Source organism: Penicillium pulvis (genome assembly GCF_028828015.1).
Source record: "Penicillium pulvis strain IBT 33274 chromosome Unknown contig_23_segment0_segment0, whole genome shotgun sequence".
NCBI classification, from domain to species: Eukaryota; Fungi; Ascomycota; class Eurotiomycetes; order Eurotiales; family Aspergillaceae; genus Penicillium; species Penicillium pulvis.
The window spans coordinates 4,120,495-4,143,283 of NW_026643075.1; the positions used below are offsets into that span (position 1 = coordinate 4,120,495).

The following is a 22,789-nucleotide window of genomic DNA, read 5'->3' on the forward strand; positions in this document are numbered from 1 at the left end:
CTATGCAAGAGTCAGAGCTACTTACATCTTCCTATTGTATCTATCATCTATCAGAGACTCAGTACCCAAGCAATGCAGAAGAGGCCTTATAACTCTCAGTGTGGGGGAGATACATTCATTATCATTCTCGGTGTTGCAACTTGTTTAGTACCAAGAAATGTGCCTGATAGTATAAACCTAGGGTTACAATTTAGTAAAAAGTGAGGAAACAATACTGACGGCTTCTAATCTAATGAGCAGGCATATTGAAACCTCTAAAGCTCTGACGCTGATGTTCAAGCAACTTGCGACTGTAGCCCGACGATGCAAGACCTGAGTATCGAGTGAGACATGGCAATTATAATCGGTAGGCAATGGGTGAGCAAAGGGGAAAAGCAAAGCCATCGAGTATGACCGAAAACCCTCAACGCATATGCACTGTGTATGCATGGATCCTTGTGTTTTTTCTGGCATCAGCGACCTTCAAGGTTTTGTATCATTCATAATGTTCTAGCCCCAGATACGATTGAGGTTTATACGTAGAGTTTCAGATCATATTACTTCTGCAGGGCCAATGCAAGCCTGAGTGCCTGAAAGTGACTTCAATATTCAGGTCTTCGCGTTGGGCCTGAAGAAACGTAACCTATGCAAGCGAGTCAATCATGCCGTCATGCCAGGTCATAGTATGACAAAATTTAAACAGTAGAATGGGAGTTGCCAGAACCCGTCTCGAATCCATCTATACCTCAGGTAGTATTTTCTACTGTTTTCGATGTTCTAAATGAAAGGGAACGTATGACAATTACAATAAATTACAGGAATCTATCCCTACTCTGGCGGATCGGTGATATAAACATGTAAATAACGGTAAATACCGACCTCCCGCGGTCGGATGAGACTGCGACCGGGAGCTCTTGGAAGCTCTTCTCCTCTTTCTACCTTCACTCACCTCTGGAAGCATTTGTCAACTTATCAATATATCACAGTGAGGATTTGGCTATATCCAGGAACTCGCAGTGACTTTGGTGGTCGATGATCTGAACCAAAGCTTGAATATACATTGTAAGTACAGAGTAGCCAACCCGAAGGCGTCCTTCGATCAGGGAGTTCTGGTTCGCCAATTGACCTCAGGCTGGACGGGGACCCTCTTCCACACCATTCGCGCGCTCTGACCTTAAAACCAAAACCCCAGACGAATCGGAACAAATCAGACTAGAAATCCAGTTCTTTGGATCTTCTCTTTACCCGAAAAAGGTAGCTCCCTTTCCCCCCGTTTTAGCCCCCTTGCGCAACGTGCGACCGTCAGACAGTTGGGCTTTCCCCCCAATCTCGACCCACTATCGACGCTTCCCGTGTTGCATCCCGCGTCACAACCCAGCTGGCTTTCGCGAAGCGCGCATAATTGTTATTTGTACTGCATTGACCAGTCCAACGCGATCGCGTTGTGCTTGAGGGCTCGAACCTTTTTCGTCTCCTAATCCATTCCCTTTTCGGCACTCGAGGCTAATCGGGTGTCATTGCGCGCGTCGTCAGTATAGAAAGCCAACGCGCATTATTGCCAAATCCCCCCACTTGGCTGACGCTCTTTGCTGTGAAGCGGTTCGTACCCGGCCAATACCCACTCCACTACTTCCGATCTTGCGATTCTTGTTGGGCTGTCCGCATCGGAATCAGTCGCGCCCCAGGCACTCAGATCTGACGTGGTTTTGCCAGCAGAGCGAAACACCCCCCAGTCTTTGTCGCCCAAACCTAGGACCCACACATTTTCCAAACCACTCATAATCATGTCGTCGGCCTCGCCATCCAAGGAGCCGGAAGTTGACCCCGAGGTTCAATCGGGTGAAGAGCAGGACCAAATGGACAAAGACCAGCACGATCCTTCAATGCAGGGACAAGGCGAGTTCGAAGTGAAAGAGCAAGATCGGTGGCTTCCGATTGCAAATGGTTAGTTGCGTCTGCGTGCAGCCTTTTCTATTGTTCTGATTTGCGCGTACCTTACTGCTGGCCAATGCTGCCGGTTACTTGTGGTCTCCCCGCCTTTCCCTCTACTCCTTCTCAAACCCAGCCAACTTATCTTTACGTCTGGGCCTTTGTTCTTGTTTGGATTATGATCCTTATACATATTGCACGGGACTTTACCACTCACTATGGTTATCTATGTCTTTTGGTCCCAGCTTGTCGCAGTCTCTATTTATGCAGACTTGATATCAACTTCAAGCCGAGGACGATTGATTCTGACATCATATCTCTCTAGTTGCCCGTATCATGAAATTGGCGTTACCCGAAAATGCAAAGATTGCAAAGGAAGCCAAGGAATGTATGCAGGAGTGCGTGAGCGAGTTCATCTCGTTCATCACCAGTGAAGGTGGGTGTCGATATGCCATGCTTACTTATTCTGACCAACCACTGACCATTTAAACAGCATCTGAGAAATGCCAGCAGGAGAAGCGTAAGACCGTCAACGGCGAGGATATCTTGTTTGCCATGACTTCTCTCGGTTTTGAGAACTACGCCGAGGCCCTGAAGATTTATCTTTCCAAGTACCGCGAGGTAAGTCATGTTGTATAGTAGCAGTCTAATGTGCAGTTACTAATCTATATCCTAGACTCAGTCCGCACGTGGTGAGAACCAGGGCCGACCAACTAGCAGCGGCTATGGTGCTGGCGGTGCCGCCCAGGGTCGTCCAGCCGGGTTTCCCGAAGCCGCAGAGGGTGGTAACAATATCTTGAACCCTGGATTGGACCCATCAGAGGATGCTGCTGCTTATGGGTACCCTCCCATGGTGGGCCAGTCTCACAATGGAGCGGGCGGCGACACGTACTAACAGCATATTTGAATGCCTTCGATCCATGTTATCCTTATGGATCCAACAAACGACAGTGTTAGGGGTGTGCAGGCGTCCTTGAATTATTTTCCAGGGTCTATTGGTACTCTGCAACTGGTCTCTTTACTTGGGATTACTTTATAAAGAACTTGTAGGGATACCCCCTCAAGCTTCGCATGTGATTGAATTGAATACATTGTGCATGGGAGAAGGGGCTCTGGATCGGATTCCTCGTATGGGTTTGATTGTTTTGACATTATTTATTTCCTGTTCTGTTTTACCATGGCGACATGGAGGATCCTCCCATTGAGGACTTTTCGCGACATATTTTTTCTGGAGTTATGTTGGCATAATTTAAGTTGAGATATGAACTGGGCAACCTTGTACTTATGATGTCTTCTTCCAAGTCTCTTGGGGCCGAACAAACCCTGCGGTTATACTTCTCGCCAAATCCCCGATAAGCCCTGCGTGCCTTGATTGGCCATTTGCTTGCATATGGGCCCAATCCCACGCTACTGTAGATGTTTGATACACTATGTTTCCTTGAAGCACCCCTTTATACCTTATACTTGCGCCATGGTATTTGTCTGCTTTTTGAAGCTTCTTTATTTCGTCTAGGGTTTCTCCAACTTTTTTCTATTTGTTACATAATCCGCTGCCCACACAAAGTTCTCCGCATCCACGTGAGCTCCACCGGACCCGATCCCGCAGTCCTCGCTTTCCCGAACTTTTTCGCTCTCTCTGTCGCATAGATTGTTCCCTTACCCTCGGCAATCGACTTTTCGCCTCATGATGCCCTGAAAATCGTCGACGTGGGCTTTTTTCTCTAGAGAAGAATGCGGAGTTGTGGCCGACCTGCACCTAGGATGATGCCGATGGTCCTTCTACCATGTCCTCCGTCAACGATAACGCCTCTTCACCCGGGAGCGGTGATGGGGTGAGCAAGCGCAAACAAGGTAAGGATCTCGTGACCCCTTGATCTCTTTGCAGAAGAACGCACAATATACTCTATTTTGTCTACCACGACTTTGGAATGCTTTTTGCTTCGAAATTGGACCTCGGATAATGAAGTAGATCATTAATTTACTAACGATGACTCAAAATACTTTAGGCTCGGCAGCGTGTGTTCACTGTCACCGGCGCAAAGTCCGTTGTGATGCTCGAGTTGTCGGAACCCCCTGTACAAACTGTCGCACCTCTGGCAAGACCGACTGCCGCATCCACGAGAAAAAAAAACGTCTCGCAGTGCGTTCAATTCTCGATCCCGTTCCGATCCGATCTCGGCCTCTGCCGACGTCTGATCATGCCGCCAATCCTATAACTTCAGCCGGCACACCGCTGCCGCCAAGCTTTCCAACTGCATTTGGGGTTGGCTCTGCGCTTGCAGGCAATTCCCCGCAGCAAACCTTCCTATCCAATGCCGCAGAACCATTTCATCAAGGCCCGGATCTGTCACACGCCCAGGAGGCGCACACGGAGATGGAGCAACATCTTGTGAAACTAATTGATGAAGAAGAATCCGGTCGAAGAGAAATTCAGCGAGGTGTTCGCGCTTTCTATGTCGGCCATGAACATTCCAATATGTCATTCTTGATTCGCCAACAGCGGGATCAGGACGACGATGTATACCATTTTGCGAGCAATGAAATTCCTCGGCGCCAGATGAAGACTGGGCATGACCAGCTCCTCATGGATGCGCTGACTCTCCCCGAACCAGCTCTGGCGGATGAGTTGGTGCAGTCATATTTCACCTACGTCAATCCGGGGTACCCAATCGTCGACGAGGATTTGTTCATGACACAGTATCGCAATCGAGATCCTGCAGATCCTCCTCCAATCTTGTTGCTGCAAGCTATTTTGTTAGTAGGAGCCCATGTCACTCGCGGTAAGGCAGAGCGCGATGCATTGAAAGAGATCTTCTTTCGCCGGACTAAATACCTATTCGACAATCGTATTGAACGAAACCGAGATATTTTGGTCCAAACAGCGCTGCTGTTGACTTGGCATTCTGATAGTGCCGACGATGACGTCGCTGCAGATGCCCACTTCTGGGTTGGTGTAGCTGCCCGGATCGCCACAGGTCTAGGAATGCATCGCAACCCGGTCTCAAGCCGGTTTGTCACCCGAGACAGGCGAATGTGGAGAAGAGTATGGTTCATCCTGGTTCAGTTCGATGTGATGGTCTCTCTTTCATATGGTAGACCGCAGGCTATAAACCTGGACGACTCTGATGTGTCACCTCTGACACCTGCTGACTTTGAAAACTGTGGCCCTCGTGTACAAGCTGAATTTGTCATTCACTTTACAGCACTGTGCACTATGATTTCTTATCTTATCCGGGATCGCTTTGGCCTCCGGGCTAGCGATGAGCGACGAAAGGCCGTTTTGCAAGAGGCCGATGAATCTTTGGCGAATTGGTCGTTGAAGCTGCCTGATAACCTGCGTCTCCGAGCGTCCGATATGGATCCTTGGTCAGCTATGTTGCACCTCACCTATAACAATTTCCTCATTTTACTTCATCGGCCACATCCAAGAGCATCGGCATATTCCGATGACTATGGCCCTCACGACGCAGAAATTTGTAGCGCAGCTGCTGGAGTCATTGCTTCCATCTTCGAGGAGCTCCGAATGAATGACCGCTTGAAGTTCTTATGGTACACTGGTGTCCATACCCTGTTCACGGCCATGATTCAAGTCCGTGTGGAACTTCGATTCTCTAATCCGGTTCTTGCCATCAATGCATTGCGTCGTTTCGATTCCGCATCTTATTCGTTGCGGGAATTGGCCCAGTACTGGGTTCACGCAGGCACCATTTTGCGACTCTTTGAAGACTCCAAACGTCTTCAAGAGGACTTGCGCCTGGCAACCACTGACCGATCCAAATCATATAACGCTGTTCCACCTGTCAATAAGATGCCCATCACGGTATCCGAGGCCGCCGCAGCCATGCAAGCTGTGCATACTCCACGCCCCCTCTCCTTTGGTGTACCGACTCCAGAATCCTCGCACACCCCAATGCAAGGCACATTGTCACCGCAGCCCGCTCCGCAGTTCGACAATTGGATCACCGCTCCTCTTCGACTCAATGTTGGTCCTATGGACAGAAATGACCCCTACTCTGCCAACATGCAGGTAGACCAAATGGATCAAACTCGTGATTATCCAGACTGGAGACAATTGTTCTCTTTCACCGATTCCGAACTTGCAGTCCCCATGGCTGGCGAGGGACTCCTCGAATTGGAAGACGAATGGCGGCAGATTTACTGGCAGGATACACCAATGGCGGATCTCATACAAGATGGCAGTTGGCTTCCTGGCTAGCCTGTTGCTCTCTACAATAGTGTGAACGATTTAAGAAGATTCTCGAGCACCAAACTCACCCTGCTCTCCCTTCACGAACTGCCGGTTGGGCTGCAAACAATCCCTCTCACCACCTTCTACCTCCTCCCACATTTCTCTCCTACCACCACAAACCCGTGACCTGACGACGAGATGAGATACGCAAGGCACGGATGACCGCAAGATTTACAAAAGCTTGATCACGATATCATGTCGTATACGATTACGTACAGCTTCTTTTCGATAGATTTATACACAACTGTTACTTAATTGGAAGACCTTTACACGGCTGACATTCGTTGCCATTCTGAAAGCTTTTTAAGGATTTGATCTGCTGGTATATAGGCATGATACATCTCAGGATGATTTCACTCTTCCGGATGAATCTATGCAATGTACATAATAATATAACTCATCGAAATGAAAAATGAGATAGGACAGCATTATACCTCAACCAAACACAAACCGCTTCCAATTATCCGCAAGTTGCTGAACACCCTTCCGTAACTCCCAGCCACGCACTTCGCAAATTTGACGAGCCACCTGCTCCAGTAGATCATCCATTTGCGGCCCCGCAGTGTGAAGATCACTCTCAATCAAAATACGGTCCTCCGGTAACATCTTGACCACATCAATAACCTTCCCAGCCCCTGCCCCGGAGAAGTTAATCAAGCATGAGAAAGAGAAGTAAACATCAGACGGATTCGTCTTGTTCAAGAACTGCCGAAGAGGCTCTACAGGCCCAGAGTAAGAATGCATACAAATGCGCGGAGGAAACGGCAGCGGCGAGGATGTATGTTCATCTCCAGCATCCTCATCTTCTGAAAGTGCCCCCTCCGCATCCTTACGCTTCTCTCTATCCCGTCGCGACATGACAACCTTTTCATGTCCAGCCCATAATCCCTTTAATGTATCGAACACGGCCCCGTGTGCTTGTACACTGTGCACCGAGACCGCCCGCTGCATCTCCCCCGCAAGCCGGAGCTGGGCTCCAAGCACTGCTTTCTGATGCTCCGTTTTCACTTTATATGGGGAGAGTCGTCGGTTCTCCCGAGATCCAGGTGTGATCTGGTCATCGCGATTGTCTAGTTCCTGTGTTGTCCAGGCACTGGGGAGTCGGAATGATTTATCCAGACCTATCTCTCCGACGAGGGCATAGGGAGATGATTTCAGTCTCTCCCTTGTCTCGGCGATAAGCTTGGAGAGGGGCTTTGGAGTTGGTAAAAACTTCAAGAAGTCTGGATCTTCGGCTGGAGACGGTGTCAAGACTGCTGTATAATGTGCTTCTTTCTGTTCTGTAGATATGTCTTGCGAATTTATATTGGACGATTGAGGGGTGTCGTCTAAGATCTGGTGCGAGAACCATGGATGCCATCCAAAGCAGGGAACTATCCGGTCTAATGCCTCGGATGATTCTTGAGAATTTATAGATTGTGTGATTTGTTGTACTAGGTTTTGGTCTTCTCCTCGTGTGGCCATGACGGTCAGTGAGCGGGCCTTCATGTTGGGGATGCTGGCGATGGAGGCCATTGTGTCTGTGGGGTGACAATGGGCATCGTAGATGCCGATATCCCAGGGGAAATCATGGTCGGTTGACATGGTGCAATGTAGGAGAAAGAGAGGATTTAGTATATCGAATTCTGAAACTAGGTCGGGATGACGTAAGTGGGGGATATCACATGCCATTTCTCCGCATTTTCGTCCAAAATACATCGAGAAGTGTTTCCGCCTCATTATGTAGCTAACACCCCCAGAATGTACTATTAACATGTGCTTACCCGGGTAACTACTGTGGATTTGTGCCTAGACATGTAGCCAGTGTACATACGGCCCCGCGAACATATACAAGTCAGTATTATGCATTTATGCATGGGCGTATAGTTTCGACTAAAGTATAAAGGCCACCGCAACCCCCCCAGTGATTCGCTCCTTCTGCCCCCTTATTTTCCTGCCAGAGGAGTCACTAACATGTCCGGTCCCATCTCATCGCTTTTGGCATTACCGGTTCTATGTATCATATCGATCCCTCTCGTCTTATCGGCATGGCTGACCCTCTCCGCCGCCTTATTCACCCTTCTCCTGCGAGTATCTGTGGTCTACCTTGAGGTAGGCTATGCACTGATCATCAACTTCTTTACACTTCCAACCTCCACCAACACATCTTCTTTCTTGACCTTTGCCCCCTCTGAGTCACCAACGCCAGCAGCTGGCAATTCTCGAAGGAACTCGGCACATGGATTGGTACAGCCTCACCGAGCCAATGACACCCTTAATGGATTCCACGAAGAGTATTTCAAGCGCAAGAGCAAGAAAAACTATGCTCGAAGTATGATCAAAGCCCATGATCTACCTACTGCGCCACTACCTACGAATTTCAACGGTCTCCCCGTAAGCGGCGACAAGAGACGGGATTTCGAAGGAGTGGGTGGTTGGCGCTCATATACGGACGTTTCATCTCGAGCCTCGAAACCACGCAGTACTCATTCGGGACAAGAAAAGCCTCTGAGCTCGTCATCTTCGTCAACACATAGCCTCGCTGGCGAGGTCAGTATGAGCGATGGTGTCGATGCTGATGAGCGGGCCTGGCTATCCTTAAATTATCGCCTGGAACTGCCATCTCGAGTCGTGACATTTGGATCAGGCTCGACGGCTCCTTCGAATTTGACGAGCCCTGTATATGGCGATTCTTTGAATGACTCCAATGCCCTTACTCCTGTGTTTTCTTCCGACCTCTACGATGACCATGCACAACATCCAAACGGGCGTAGGCATCATCATCGTTCTCATACCACTTCTGCTCTGACAGAATCTAATTTCCGTACGCGAAGTGGTCTTGCCCTGTCTTTATCCACAAGACCGGATCGATCGAGTCGTCCGGTTTCGCCTTCATCGATGCGACGTGCTCCTTTCATGACTCCACAATCGTATTCACCTACACAAGCTCGATCTTCGATGCGCTCGCTCCCGGCTAGTACTGCGCCACACACCACAGGGCACATTTTGGCAGGCAGTAGTCATGGTGCTGGGGGTTACTTTGCCCTTTCACGACCTGGTGGAATGCCAGTACCATCTTTCTCTACAGTGGTCAGTCCTAGTTCTAGTGGGCATACGACGCCTGGTGCAGAGGACTACAATTCGTCATCGCAGTTGACTCGCTTTATTGCGCATTATCCTACTAGCGTGAGACATCGGCGACGGAGTCTCTCAGGTCCTCATGCGAGACGGGTTTCTATTGGTGAACGTCTGTCGTGATAGTGTTACACTTCGATGGAGTAGTCTTTTTTTGTTGAAGTGGAAATTCAAAGTACACGATGAGATCCTGGGCAAGATTGTATATAAAAGAGATCCGTTGAGGTCTATGTCTAGAGAGAAGATGTACAAACAACATGGAAAGAAGCAACTATAAATGAGCCAAAATACCCCCGCCAAATTATAAACTCCAAGCTGTGATTCTGAAACCCCAGCCCGCGCTCCAAATCTTAATATTCATCCGGCATGCTTAACCGGCGTTTCACGGCAGCAGACGTGTCGCGTGGTCAATGCTGGAAATTTTAGGCTCATGAAGATGCCCTCTCGCGCTTATTAACATCCTCCATCTCCGACAAAACCACTTTATTAAACTCTTCCCATCCGTCCAAGTACAGATGGTGTCCAGCTTTACTGATAACAACAACCTTGGCAGAGCCTTGATCGTCTCGTCGCTCTTCTGGCGTGGCATCAGCCAAGACACGACGCTTCTCTTCTTCCAGGCGAGCTGCAGCCGCGTGACCACCGGATACATCCATCCAGTCATGATCACCGTACATTAAGACAACGGGCAGTCCGTTCTCGCGTCGGGGAGTGGGTGTCTCCGTTGAAGCAGGGGTGGGAATAGTGGTCGACGCATCAGCCGGGGCAGGTGTTTTAGCTCCACCTTTGGAGAAAATGGAGCATGAAGAGGATTCAGTGGTCGTGGAAGTGGGAAGGGAGTTACCGGAGTTGATCATTTGTCGACCAACGCCCTGGATACGGCGAATAAGAGGGCTGCGTGCAAATGCGCCTGGTGCGAGAATGTATGCTAGCGCATACTCGCCACTTCCCCGAAGACTGAAGATAGAGTAGGAATAGTCGTGCAGCGCCTTGGACTCCTCAGCGGGGAGGTGTGAGAAGCGGCGGGAAGTCCAGCCAGACACGATTCGTGGTCCGAAAGGACCTGTCCAGCGCACAATGCTGAAGGGGGAGATGTTGGCCTCCCACAGGTACGCGAACCACTTGGGAAGGACCCGACGAGGTGGTTGATTCGCGGGCGCTTCAGGGTTCCGACCTGTGATAAAACTGCCATCGCTGGTCTTTGGTGCGGAGCCTGGCGTCGCAGTGATATCCCGTTGGTCCTGGGTCAGCTCGTTCGGGAGCGTAGACTCTGACGGCTCGGCTACTTCTGCAGTGACAGCGTATGGGTCCTCGGGAATGCCGACAGGGGATGCGAGGATGAGCTTGTTGAGGTGACCCGGGTACTTGAGGGCGTATGCGACAGCCATGTAACCACCCAAGCTATGGCCGAGCAAGGTGAATCGATCTATTTTGCGCTTGATGCGCCACTCTTCCAGCGCATCGACAAACCACGCTTCGGCTTCCCGAATGGCTTCTTCACGCTCCTTGGCTTTAATTTTGAACGGTGGACGCGTGCTTCGACCCATGCCTAGCATGTCCAGCGCATGGAGCTGCCATCCCTTCAATCGGCTCAGTGGCTCAAAGTTCTTGTAGAAAAAACCAAGACCGGCACCATATCCATGCAGCATAACCAGGTGCTGGTCAGCCTCTTCCCCAACCCTCTCCACCGAGAATTCGTTGAGAGCCCGATCTTTCCCGCTGAGCTCCACCATGCTAGAGCTCCACCGGCGGGGCCCATAGGGGTCATCTTGGGATTGGGTGGAAATTTCGCCTTGCTGGTTGTGGTCTGCAGATTGCAGGCTGGGCGAGGTGCTTCCATTTGGGAAGTCTGATGTGTTACCAGTCTGGAGGTGGGTGGGGGGTTGGCGATGTAGATAAGGGAGGTAGGACAGGACCTTGTGTTCAGCTGCCGCCGCAGGTAAACGAGCCCACTAGAAAATTGAAAGGCACTTTAGTGAATCTCTTCAGAAGGGGTTGTTCTGGTAGACCACATACCCATTGACTGAAACCTTCTCTGTATCCTAGCGGGAAGAACGCTGGGCTGGCGACTTTGCCCCCAGCAGCAGCCGCAGCAGCATGTGGGAGGCGCTCGTGGCTCTGTGAGGATGAGCCACGACTACTGTGGTCGCGGACATCCGTCTGCGACGAGTTGAGTGATTCAGACGCCATTGAGGAGGACTTGCGCCGCCCTATCGAGGACGTGGCAAAAAGTGCAGGGTATGTTGTATAGAACCTCTGCGATAACAGGGGAAATCGTCTGAAGTTGACTGTTCGAGCACCAGACCGACAGGTGTTCTCTGTCACTGGAATGATTTGAGCCACGATGCGCATGGGCAGAAGGCGAGAAGAAACAAGAAGAAAAAGGCGCAACCCTGGAACCCGGAGACAAATCGGTGTCGCCGCTTAACCCCGACAAGGCAACAAGTCAAATACGCAATTCACTCCAGAAACCGGGATTCCGACCCGAGACAAAATAGAGTTAAGATGAGAATTAAAAGCCAAGTTGATAAATAGATCTCGATCTGTATACATATGTCTCGGTCTATGTGGAGTATACAAAAAGGAAAAGGCGGAAGGAGAAAAGCAATGATGTCGCGATCTGCGGATACCCAGGTTCCCTTTCCACTCCCACCTTCTCTTTCCCCCAAACACTTGCGATGACAAACGTATTGGGCCGCATCGGCCGTTGATTTTAGGAAGTTCACAGTTCATTGTGGTGATTTTCATCATGACAGCTTCCTTAGACCAGCTTGTCAAGGGCGCCCCAGTGCCTGAAGCCCGCGCCCCAACACCCGAACCATTGACTACTACACGAGCTGCTTCGTCTTCGCCACGACCCTCAACCCCGGATCCACTAGCCTCCCTCCCTTCTTCGCCACCCCAGATCTACTTAAATCTCTTGATTCTCGAATCGTCGCTCCGCGCACAGTACCTGGCTCTGCGCGAGCGCCGCCGCCAAAACACTTTCTTCTTGCTACTTCTAGCAGCGTGGATTGCCTATTTCGTATATGCACTGTTCCTGCGCCCTCGAGAAGATGGCCGTGGAGTGGGTGGCTCAGTATACTGGGTTGTGGAGATGGGAGAAAAGGTCGCCCTGCTTGGTGGGGTGGTGACGGCGTTGCTAGTATGGGGAACAGGGCAATGGGAACGTGGAATCCGCTGGCCACGACGATGGCTCGCTGTGTCCAACCGCGGCCTACGCAACATGAATACTAAGATCATCGTGATACGTGGGCCTTGGTGGCAGGAACTGTTGTCTTATGTCTCCTTCTTGTTCCCCTTCTCTGCACCATTCTTCCCCTCACCCACCGGGAACTTCCATTTCGTCGAACGACACCCCTCCGAAAAGCGCGGTAGTCGGCAGCACTACCAGCAGTATTATAATGGTGGTGACAGCGAGTCGGGCTTAGTGGAGGAAGACCTCAGTTGTGGTGGTGATTATATTCGTCTTCTGCTGCTGCCTAAGTCGTTCTCGCCAGAGTTCCGTGAGAATTGGGACGATTATCGCACCGATTTCTGGGAGAAAGAAAATGAGCGCCGAACTCAACTGCGTCATAAGTTGCGCGAGCGCGAGCGCCAGCTTGCTCAGGCGGAGGGTGGATGGTTTTGGCGTCTTGGGCTGGGCTGGCGCGCTTCGCAGCGCCGCCGTTTAGTCGCAGCGACTCTGCACCGTTCTCTTGATGCAGAACCCAAATCACGACACCAGCATCAATCATCCGTCTCGACGCGGCTGGGTCAGGACCACCGCCCATCTTCTCGCCGTCCTGAATCTACCCATTCCCGTACCTCGTCATGCAGCCCCACTCCTGAGGACCGGCCACCATCCCGTTCTGGGTCTGGTCGTCCCCGCCGCGGGAGCACCACTCCATCTATATCTGGCGCTGAACAAAGCCCTCAGCAGCGAAAGCGGAAAGGTTCCAGGGCATCACGGCGTGGCCCGTCGCCTCTAACACAGGCACAGGCCCGAGAGGGTGTGCGAGTGCCATCGTTCTCGTCTGACGATTCGGGTATCACGCCTATGACCGAGACTGAAAAAGAGCTTATACCAACTTCTGTACCTTAATTAAATCATGCTGTCTAGATTACGAGTAGCCAACTATGACATGTTTATACTATCCTATATCCGTTTCTTTGCTATTTAATCAATAGCGTTTCGCTCGAATCTAGAGTTGTAGCCTAAATGCCAACTAGTTCACCAAGATGAGCAGGCTCAGAGGATATAGATAGTCGAGCACAAACAGCCTCGTGGACATTCCAGGATCAAGGTCACCATTGGTCAGACATACATCTTCCCCCAGACATGGTCACACTATGACAAATCATGAGCCCTGGGTCTTTGAGATATCGATGTCTTTGAGGGCTAGGCTTCAAGAGAGCACTTGTCCGGTCTTCTCTCCAAAGTCGATTAAATGATGCTGGACATACCTTCTGCATAACATGTGATTCTTAACGATTCATGAAAGAAAGATTCAGCTTGCTCCTCTGAGCGTCCACCTGATGTCATACTATAAAGGATTCGAACAAAGTGAAAGAAAGAGGACTTGAACCGGCTCTTCTCAACGGTTATTACTTAATCACTATTGGTCATATGCTTAGTATCAAAGATCGAAATCAAAGAGAATTTGCCTCCGATTGATTCAACCATGCATGTGTGCTATGACTCTTATAAGAAACGCGGGGGTTGTACTATATTATATGTACATGTACGAGTCTGGACTCTAATCTGTACTGTATTCCACTATTGTCCACAGCCCATCCAACATGGATTGGGTGCAATTAGCCCAGTATGCCTTTTTTCGATCATCGCAAGTTCCCATCAGCCACACAGTGTGACGACATAGCCCAGTCCACATGATCGATGAACTAATACAGGTTTTAACCTACTCTCTTCAGTGCCGAACATCCCACAGTATTGACAAATGGGAACCTTTCCCTCACAAATGTCCGTGTGGACGAAGCGACCTATGAAATAACAAATATCGTCGACTGGTCCCTAGCCAAGGTGCTACCATTCGGAATGGATTTGGACGATTTGTTCTTAGTGACTGGATACATGGGATTGTGGAACTGGGTGAATTACGAGTGAAAGCCGTACATGCTAGGTTGCTTCTGGGATGAATTCTGGGCTAGCATTGAACCACATGTTGACAAGGGGAGGGGAAGAATGCTTGCGGGAAAGGCTGCGATGATAAGAGCGCTTTTGAGATATGGGTCTGCTAGACGTGAGGATAGGACTTCGGATAGCGTGATTTCGGTTTCTGATCGGGATAGTGCACTATTAAGAGCGTGGTTGGGAGTTGCTGCGTAGAGCTTTTAGAGTTTCAGTATTGGTTTTGATAGGTTAGTCTGTAATAGGACTCGATCAATATTGAAGCTATCGAACCCCAAGTGGGAATTATTGGATTTATGCCTAATACTTATCTAATTTTGTGAAACGAGTGGCCTGGCTGTGTTGCAAATCAATCAATAGAGAAGGAAAGGCTCAAGGTTCTGGTTGTATTAGACATTGAAATGCATATATTCTTTAAGAAAATTGACTCGTAAATCCCCCAGTCTGTCGACTCCATACTCCATACAAAGAGAACTATGATATCACCCCAATGCAACGACTAGAAACATGCTCATAAAAAGGGCCAGATGGCCCCAAAATTTCTTGGTAATATGCCAAAGGCTTAGATTCGGTAAACGTTGTCGTCATCCTCGAGGAACCTATTTAATCGAATTAGTCAAAAGTTTTCGTATATACTGTTAGGATAACTCACATCAGCAGGTTCTCTTCATTCATCTTTTGCAGAGCCTGAATAGCCTCGGGCCGTGGGAAAATGTCCCCAGCGCCATGGTTGGGCGATTTGCCAATGGCTGTGTTGACCTCGTTGATCAACTCGTCGACATTGGTCTGGTCTCCATCAGCGAAGACACGAGTGCCCATGAGAGGACCCAGGATCTGGCGGAACACTGCATAGCGGTCGGGTGTGATGGGGTGGTCCGATGAGGTGGACTGGGAGTTGTCGGTTTGAGACTGCACAAGCTGTGAGGCGGGATGGGAGGATGCCACAGACATCTGCGATTCGGTCTGTTGAGTACGCGTCGTTTGGCTGGTGCGCGTGCGAGAGGCACGGGGGCTAGCCGTGTCGAGGCTTTGGCTCTCTTCTGGGCCCACAGTACTAGCATCACCGTGAGATCTGGTGGTCCGGCCTGGCGTGGCAGATGTCTGGCCTTGGAAAGGTGTCTCATCATCATCAAGCTCAGAGTCACTCTCATCATCGGTATCCTCGTCAAAGGTCTGCACCTTGCGGCGCTTACGGCGACCATCGTCCTGCAATTCCTTGAACATGGCAAAGCGCAGGATAGCCTCGGCATGCTTAGCATCCTTCTCATCAACTCTATTAGACAGGCGTGCCTTAGCGTGGGCGGTGGCCAGACGAATCAAGGTTTCAAGAGTACGCGGTGTGATGGGTGAGGTGCGGCGCTGGTTGTTGGAGAGGTCGTCATTTCGGAGGGCAGAGTATACGGCGATGATGTGATCGGCAGCGCCCTTGGACAGCACAGGCTTGACTCGGGATTTGGCGTACTGAATGTACTTCTTTATGAAGGGAATGCTGACGATTTCCACATTCTTGTTACGGTTGCGGCCATTAGCAGGGACCATGCCGCCGTGGAGCATGACGTTGAATTTCTCGAAGACCTCTGTGGGCTGGTTGGCATCTTGACGGTCTTCGATTCCCACGCCCAGAGTCTGGTTGAGCTGCTCACGTACAGGAGCGCCTTCTTCCGTTCCAGGCTGGCGATATCTGTGCATGCGGAGGACGTGCTCTGAAATGGTGCGGTCCTTGGCATCTTCAATGTCATCTGTCACAATGAAGAGCAAATCAAAACGAGAAAGAAGCGAGTCAGGTAGAGCAATGTTCTTGTGGGGGTCCTTGTGTACGTCATACTGGCCATAGACAGGGTTGGCAGCAGCCAGAACACTGCATCGCGCGTTCAGACTTGTGTGAATACCGGCCTTGGCGATGGTGACAGTCTGCTGTTCCATGACTTCGTGAATAGCCACACGGTCCACATCACTCATCTTGTCGAACTCATCAATACAGACCACGCCACGATCACCCAGAACCATAGCTCCGGCCTCCAGCCGGCGCTCTCCAGTCTCCTTATCGGAGGTGACGGCTGCAGTCAGACCAACGCCAGATGAACCACGACCAGTTGTGGCGATGGCCAATGGAGCAGTGTTGAGCACGAACCGAAGAAGCTGGGACTTGGCTGTCGAGGGATCACCAACCATGAGAATGTTGATGTCACCACGCAAGTGAGTGCCATTGTCCAAGTTCTTTTCCATACCACTAAGTAGCATGAGCAAAATGGCTTTCTTGATGTAATCGTGTCCGTGAATACTGGGTGCCAGAGACTGTGACAGCAGCTCAAAGACATTCTTCTTCTTCGCAATCTTGTTGATGTTTCGAATGTCCGTGTCTGTAATGGTGGCCTGGGCAATACCGCCGCCGGACTTGGACGATAGCTGAATGATGTTGTTGGCCATCACAACTGTGCGGAATGTCGACGAGCCGGAGCTAGCATTACGATTTCCAAGGGAGCGGTAGATTCCCACCAGCTGGATTCTGTCTCCTGGCTTGGCCTTGTCGACTAGGTCGTCATCCAGAATAACGTCAACACTGCGGGGAAGCTGACCGGCCGGAGCTCGCTCGGGCATTTCTTGGATCGAGATTGACTGGTGGTCCATGTAGGTCGAGTAGCCGTATTCGGTGATAAGCTACACATGATTGTCAGACAGGCTGTGACGGATTCTTGACCATATATCTTTTTACTCACGGGGTTCTTGTCTTCATCCTCCTGAGGGTAGACATTCAAGCTTGTCGCACCGCTGGCGGTCATGGTCTGATCCCGATATTTTCTGGCTAGGAAACGATCCTTCTTTTCGCTGTAGTGAACACTCTGAATCACCTTGGGTCGGACCAAGGAGCATTTTGTCACAATTCCTTCCAGGGATATCATGCGGTTCAAGTGCTGGGATCCTAGTGTGCGTGGGTTGCAAGAAAATTCTCCGAAGGCACCAACATATGCGCAGTAGTAGTTCTGTTGGAAAGACCTATTAGCAACCAATCATTCCCGCCTTGATATCTCAAACACATACTACTTCATCCGCAGTCTCCTTGGCTGGTCTGCCGGGTAAGGTCTTCACCACTTCTTTCAAGGCCCGGTCGAAGGCTTCCGAATATTCAAAAGGGGAGGTGAGAAGCCTATCACAACTGAATTAGGAAATCGTTGACCATAGAAAGAGAGACTTGTTGAACTTACCCCTCGGCCAGCTCCCGGTTGTGTGCTCGGAGCTCATCGATGCTAACCTGCGGGATTCATCAGTATCCCATCCCACTACCCAAGGAGAAAATCAACGCACCGTCAAACGGCGCATTCCTCGGTTCAGCATCACCACAATATCTGCTCGATAGCTAATTGATATGGTCAGAGCAATCACATCGAACTGTGTTCCTGATTGACTAACCTGCGCGCCCGTGCATCGCCTGAATAAAAAAACCAATTGTAAGCTGAAACATCCAGACCAATCCCATTTTTTGATGATACTTACTGGGATCAAGGAATTCAATGGCAGCGCGCACGCGATCCTGCGCGGCCTCATCTCGTAGTTGAACGCCTTCCATGGTGTCAGGGTTGTGTCTGGTATGGTTGTGGGAAGCACCCGAGTCGAGGAGGTCGGAAGGGAAGGATGGGAAGTGCGTGGATCCCGATCGGGTAAAATTGAAACGCGTTAACAACACCGGCACGCGTTCGCGTTTGCTTATGTCATCGGCGCGGGGCCGTCCTCACGAGTTTCCTGACGGTTTCCAGTGGCGCCTCCCTATAAGCTTACCTTTCAAGGTTGAGAGGGCTGTTATAATTTGGATCTAGGTAATTACTACTGAACAGATCAAAGAATTTAAAGTTTGGGAGAGGTTGCAACCAAATTGTATGCAAAAATGGGGTGTTGTACATTGGATCTATACAGATGGTGTAGTATACAGGAAAAGGCTCAAAATCAAGAAATAAATATGTACATGAGAGAAAGGTCGTTCAAAAGACCTCTTCTACGGGTGCTTTACACCGATGAGATGGTCTCATCAAACCATTCTGAGGACTCCGGCCGTTAGAAGCCAGTCTACGGCCGGTTAAAAAGATCCAGTGGTTTGCCCTGCGATCGGGTGCTGTTAGATGGTTGTTTTTTCGGGACACTTGGTTTCGTTGCTTGCTTAGATTCGCCTGGATAGCGATCTTGGCTTTGCAAGTCCAGCAAATCTGCCGGAGAGAGGATATTGTCCCACCCTTCTTTGCTGAAGGCTGCACGCTCGTGAGATTGTTTGACAAGGCCCGTTTTCCGATTGGGCTTGTCTATTGTCTGCGTGGATTTGCTGGTAGCATGTCGTTCATTATCGTTCACATCGACCTGCTCGACCCATTCGACCAATTCAACCTCATCCACCTTGCCTTGGTGGACGAAGGTTGCACGTTGAGTACGACCACCAGGCCCAAGGACACCACCAGGGGCAGAGCCTAAAGCAGAGGGCAACGGTGCCTTGTCATGGTCCGGTTGCTCTCCACGCTGTCGAAGAACAACACCCTGGATCCTGTCGCGCAGATAGGGCATTTTGATGATCGCATCAATCGTCCTGGGCGCTGTAATAGAAAGTTTATCGAGTTCATGGCTGCCCTTCACAATGGTTGCGCTCCGAATGCGTTCCCAAGCAGCAGCAAGGTAAACAATCACATTATATGTGGGCTGCATGTAATCCGGGGACACATTCTTCCAGTATTTGGCCGCTTCCTTCCCGAGGTAACGGCCAGACTGTAGGGGGGTGCGTTTGTCTTCGATCAGGGATAGGCTCCTTGGGGTCCCGGAAGGCTTCAGCGATTGGCCTCGGATAAGTCGATTCCATCCAGGCCAGTTAGGCATGAAGTAATCCTCGAACATCCGGAAAGCTTCAACTATGTGATCAAATTTAACGGAAACCGCAAGCATCTGCACAAGGGCGGACCGATTGAAGGTTGACAATTCAAAACCAGCTGCCTCAACCTCGGCCACGACTTCAACCATTCGTTCAAGCTTGTGCTGGTGAGCCAACGATCGCAGGAAAAGAGAAAGGGATCGAGAAAGGATGAAGCGGCGTGAGTGGATGATTTGATTGTTCTTCTCGCCGGGCGATTCTTTTGGAACAGATTTAGTCTGCTCGTGTCCAGAGGGACCAGAGACGGCATTTGGGATCGATGCCGAAGGCTTGAAAATATCATGCATCTTCACTTGGCTAGATGTCTTTATTGCATTCGAAAAAGCAAGTTGCCAACACTCTCCCACTTCTTTGTATTGTTCGGCATTCAGATGTGCAGACATCATAGCATTCACAAGGCGGAGTGGCGCAGAGAGAAAGCCTGAACCTTGTGAGCTCGCAGGTGCCGTGCTAGACAGCTGTCGCTGGTACAGCTCACGGGCCATGGATACGGCACCGGTTGCGCCATATTCCCGGATAAGGTACTCATAATGCCAGGAACCAAAAGCCTTTGCTAAAGACTCCGTTCGGCCTTTGGATGAATTGAGCATGCTTGCGAGCGCAGTAGTATCACACCGAGATATTGAGTCGATAAGCAGTATCTCGAGATTCTTAATACGCTTCTCAGCATTGGCCATCTTGTCATCTTTTGGGTTCGATCTCTTCGTCCAGTAGTCGGGAGGCATTTCTGCCTCGAGGTTCACAAGGCTGGACTCCAACCCGGAATGATTGAATCGCTCAAGCATCTCACGAAATATGATCTTCACCATTGTGAATTGTCGGGTTTTGATATATCCAAGGATCAAGATAGCGTAGTGAAGCTCAGTGGCTTGTAAGACCCCTCGCTTATGATTTCGCCTTAGGGTCATACGCGCCTGGTCGGGTTGGCTGACCAAGACCAGGCGGAGCAGATCAGCTGCATATGTTACCTCGTCTGGCCGTAATCCAGCTTCTCGCATAAGAGAGCAGACTCGGTAGAAGGAGTGGTGGTCAATCCTGAATGCGTATTGCATCAGAAGTGTGTTCCACATGCGCATTGGAGATCCCTCCACCTTGAGCTCTAAGCACGTTATAGCAAGCTTTTCAGCTAAATCCAACCGCCCGTTGCTGATGTATGCCTGAGCAACTGTACTGAGCATTGTCATTGTGATGGTTACCCGTTGCTTTTCTGCCTCGCGGAGCAGTGCGCGAACACCTCCAACGTCTCCTTTGTTTGCGCATACTCCCATCATGATGCCAAATGTGTGCGAATCAGGTCGTATTTTAGCGCGAATCATCTTGGAGAATTGGAGAAAGGCTCCTTCCGAATCGTCGTTGTTTGCATATGCCGTGACAAGGATATTCCAGCACACCGTATTTGGCTTGAGATGAAACTCCTCTGACAGTCTTCGAAATTGCTTGACGGTCTCAGGGACGTCCCCAACACTTGCGTGGGCATACAGAAGTGGGGTCACCAGCCTGCGGCTTTTTGGCTTGCCATAGTCAGCCACAAGCTTATTAAACACAATATTGACTTGCGACACTTTCCCAGCGCGACCGAGGAGATTCAGAACGTCTCTATAGGTCTGCATGGATGGTTTGTCATGAAAGTGAGCAACTTCATCAAGGAAAAACAGGATACTGTCAGTCAACTCGTATTTGACAAGAAGTTCCAACTGACGGTTCCACAACTTTTTGGGGAGGCGCTGTTTTGGATTGCGATCAAGGAAGGCCCGCATTTTTTGGTAGAAGATGATTGAGCGGGCAAAGTCTAATTGCTTCGTTGATGACTGGAGGGATTCCATGATGTTGACATGATGTTGCAGACTCATGATATTCAAACCATCAGACACCTCCATGAGAGGAATGAGAATATTCATCGAAGTACCTGTGAGCAACTCAGAGGATTTTGAAATGCGCGTTAAAAGTGATTGCACGATTTCTCGGCGGAAAGCTCCTTGAGCAGTGAGCTCGCTTGCTTCCTCTTCAACATAGACTGCCAACGCAAGCGCGTATTCGGGGAGTTTCGGGTTGAGTGAAGCGGTTGATAAAATCTCTTGTTTTCCTTCTCTTTTTCCGTCAAAAGACTTCCACTGGGAATGAAAGGCCCATATCTTCTCTGCGTTGACCCAGTCACGTTGGTTTAAGAAGTACGAAAATGCCAATGCAAAACAAAAACCGGCGTTTCCCTTCGCAACAGCCATTTCACAAATTCTCACCAGATTCTCAGGTTTTCCGCAACGAAGCTGGGAATGGATGATCTTTTGGAAATGGTCATGGGTACATTCTTCCGATGACAGATGTTGGAAAAGATCCCACGCCCGCTCCACATCGGCCGGTCTCTCTGACAAGCTTAAAAAAGCACAAAGTGAAGCACGAACGTCCAGGGGGCACCCAGCTGCGAGGTAGAGCACCCAGACTCTGTCAGATGAAAGATCTTTTTCTGGTGAATTCAAAAGCATCCAAAGGTCATCAATCGGCCTTCTGTTCGGAATGGTCGCATCTGCCACATCCGCATCCTGCTGAAAAGACGGCTGGTGTGCCTTTGGCTCACCTTGAGGGTGTTGCTGAAGACTCGAGGCGGTCGAATTTACCACTGTTGCCGACATGGGTTCGATACACGCATCCGCCACATTCTGCTGTAAATAGCGCTCGCGTGGTTTGTGCTCATATTCGGGTTTTTGTTGAAGACTTGAGGCTTCCGAGGCATATGTCCTTCGGGGGTTGGCGAGTGTCCTTTTCCTCCGACGCAACCCCGGTCTCCTGGGCAGACGAGATGCCCGAAGGGCCACAAATTCCTGGGTCTTCTGGGGATATAGGAAGTCAAGGAACGGGGAGGCGATGTCGTTTGCGCTTGAACTTCGAGGTGGAGGATTATGAACGGATGACAAGTGTTGACCCGGCGGCTGTGTGAGGGCTAGAAACCAGTGGGCGGCGTCTCTTCCTGAGGTATTGTGTTTCCAGAAGTGATGGCATAAAGACCTTCTGGTTCGTATTGCGCCATTAGGATCTCGAAAGAAACGCCGACCCGCGGTCTCCAAGCCGCTGGCAGCACGTTCGAGCATTACCCCCGATCGTCGCTGCTTCGATCACTGAAATCACCGGAATTGATATACAGTCTGCATCATATTGTACCCGAGTGACCTATTGGTTCAAAGTAAGAGTCAGTCGCCAATTCTGCTAGGGAGTTTTCAAGAAACAACCGTTCAAACAAGCTGTTTGGAAAGCATCTTGACCTACCCGGGAAAAAAAGAGAACGCGAGCCACTCCGTGTGAAAACTGCAGGTCTTCGCCTTCGCGTACTGTAATAAATGATGACACTGTGCAGAGACCACTGATTGTCAATTACCGGCCACCAGTGAAGGGAATGGAGGGAAAGCAATGAAGTTGAAGCTTCGGCAACAAAAGATTTGGCGTTGGAAAAAGCCGGGCACGTTAGCCCATATTCCTCGTTTGCCCACCGCCT

General features: G+C 50.1%; 9 protein-coding genes across 9 annotated transcripts; 5 read left to right on the forward strand and 4 right to left on the reverse strand.

The window, feature by feature from the left end:
• Positions 1–989: 989 nt before the first annotated feature.
• On the forward strand, positions 990–2,803 carry N7503_005828 (nuclear transcription factor Y subunit beta; the record flags this gene model as incomplete). The annotated part of the gene is made up of 7 exons (XM_057065375.1): positions 990–1,041; positions 1,116–1,233; positions 1,518–1,578; positions 1,696–1,923; positions 2,234–2,344; positions 2,402–2,529; positions 2,585–2,803. Exons 4-7 carry the CDS (start codon positions 1,764–1,766, stop codon positions 2,801–2,803), a joined length of 618 nt encoding a protein of 205 aa, XP_056923118.1. The 5' UTR covers positions 990–1,041; positions 1,116–1,233; positions 1,518–1,578; positions 1,696–1,763.
• Positions 2,804–3,692: 889 nt separating this feature from the next.
• Positions 3,693–6,124, forward strand: N7503_005829 (Zn(II)2Cys6 transcription factor; the record flags this gene model as incomplete). The annotated part of the gene is made up of 2 exons (XM_057065376.1): positions 3,693–3,759; positions 3,915–6,124. 2 exons carry the CDS (start codon positions 3,693–3,695, stop codon positions 6,122–6,124), a joined length of 2,277 nt encoding a protein of 758 aa, XP_056923119.1.
• Positions 6,125–6,592: 468 nt separating this feature from the next.
• N7503_005830 (TatD family hydrolase) lies at positions 6,593–7,741 on the reverse strand (the record flags this gene model as incomplete). Its single annotated transcript, XM_057065377.1, has 1 exon — positions 6,593–7,741. One exon carries the CDS (start codon positions 7,739–7,741, stop codon positions 6,593–6,595), a length of 1,149 nt encoding a protein of 382 aa, XP_056923120.1.
• A 369-nt stretch (positions 7,742–8,110) lies between these two features.
• N7503_005831 (uncharacterized protein) lies at positions 8,111–9,394 on the forward strand (the record flags this gene model as incomplete). Its single annotated transcript, XM_057065378.1, has 1 exon — positions 8,111–9,394. The coding sequence occupies one exon, from the start codon at positions 8,111–8,113 to the stop codon at positions 9,392–9,394; it is 1,284 nt and encodes a 427-aa protein (XP_056923121.1).
• A 305-nt stretch (positions 9,395–9,699) lies between these two features.
• Positions 9,700–11,623, reverse strand: N7503_005832 (putative alpha/beta hydrolase; the record flags this gene model as incomplete). The annotated part of the gene is made up of 2 exons (XM_057065379.1): positions 9,700–11,223; positions 11,288–11,623. 2 exons carry the CDS (start codon positions 11,621–11,623, stop codon positions 9,700–9,702), a joined length of 1,860 nt encoding a protein of 619 aa, XP_056923122.1.
• A 397-nt stretch (positions 11,624–12,020) lies between these two features.
• Positions 12,021–13,355, forward strand: N7503_005833 (Spo7-like protein; the record flags this gene model as incomplete). The annotated part of the gene is made up of 1 exon (XM_057065380.1): positions 12,021–13,355. One exon carries the CDS (start codon positions 12,021–12,023, stop codon positions 13,353–13,355), a length of 1,335 nt encoding a protein of 444 aa, XP_056923123.1.
• A 698-nt stretch (positions 13,356–14,053) lies between these two features.
• On the forward strand, positions 14,054–14,378 carry N7503_005834 (uncharacterized protein; the record flags this gene model as incomplete). The annotated part of the gene is made up of 2 exons (XM_057065381.1): positions 14,054–14,076; positions 14,186–14,378. The coding sequence occupies 2 exons, from the start codon at positions 14,054–14,056 to the stop codon at positions 14,376–14,378; spliced, it is 216 nt and encodes a 71-aa protein (XP_056923124.1).
• A 586-nt stretch (positions 14,379–14,964) lies between these two features.
• N7503_005835 (MCM DNA helicase complex subunit MCM3) lies at positions 14,965–17,967 on the reverse strand (the record flags this gene model as incomplete). The annotated part of the gene is made up of 8 exons (XM_057065382.1): positions 14,965–15,001; positions 15,055–17,060; positions 17,120–17,383; positions 17,442–17,547; positions 17,606–17,652; positions 17,706–17,757; positions 17,811–17,829; positions 17,895–17,967. 8 exons carry the CDS (start codon positions 17,965–17,967, stop codon positions 14,965–14,967), a joined length of 2,604 nt encoding a protein of 867 aa, XP_056923125.1.
• Positions 17,968–18,461: 494 nt separating this feature from the next.
• Positions 18,462–22,388, reverse strand: N7503_005836 (putative translation regulator (Cya5); the record flags this gene model as incomplete). Its single annotated transcript, XM_057065383.1, has 1 exon — positions 18,462–22,388. One exon carries the CDS (start codon positions 22,386–22,388, stop codon positions 18,462–18,464), a length of 3,927 nt encoding a protein of 1,308 aa, XP_056923126.1.
• Positions 22,389–22,789: the final 401 nt, after the last annotated feature.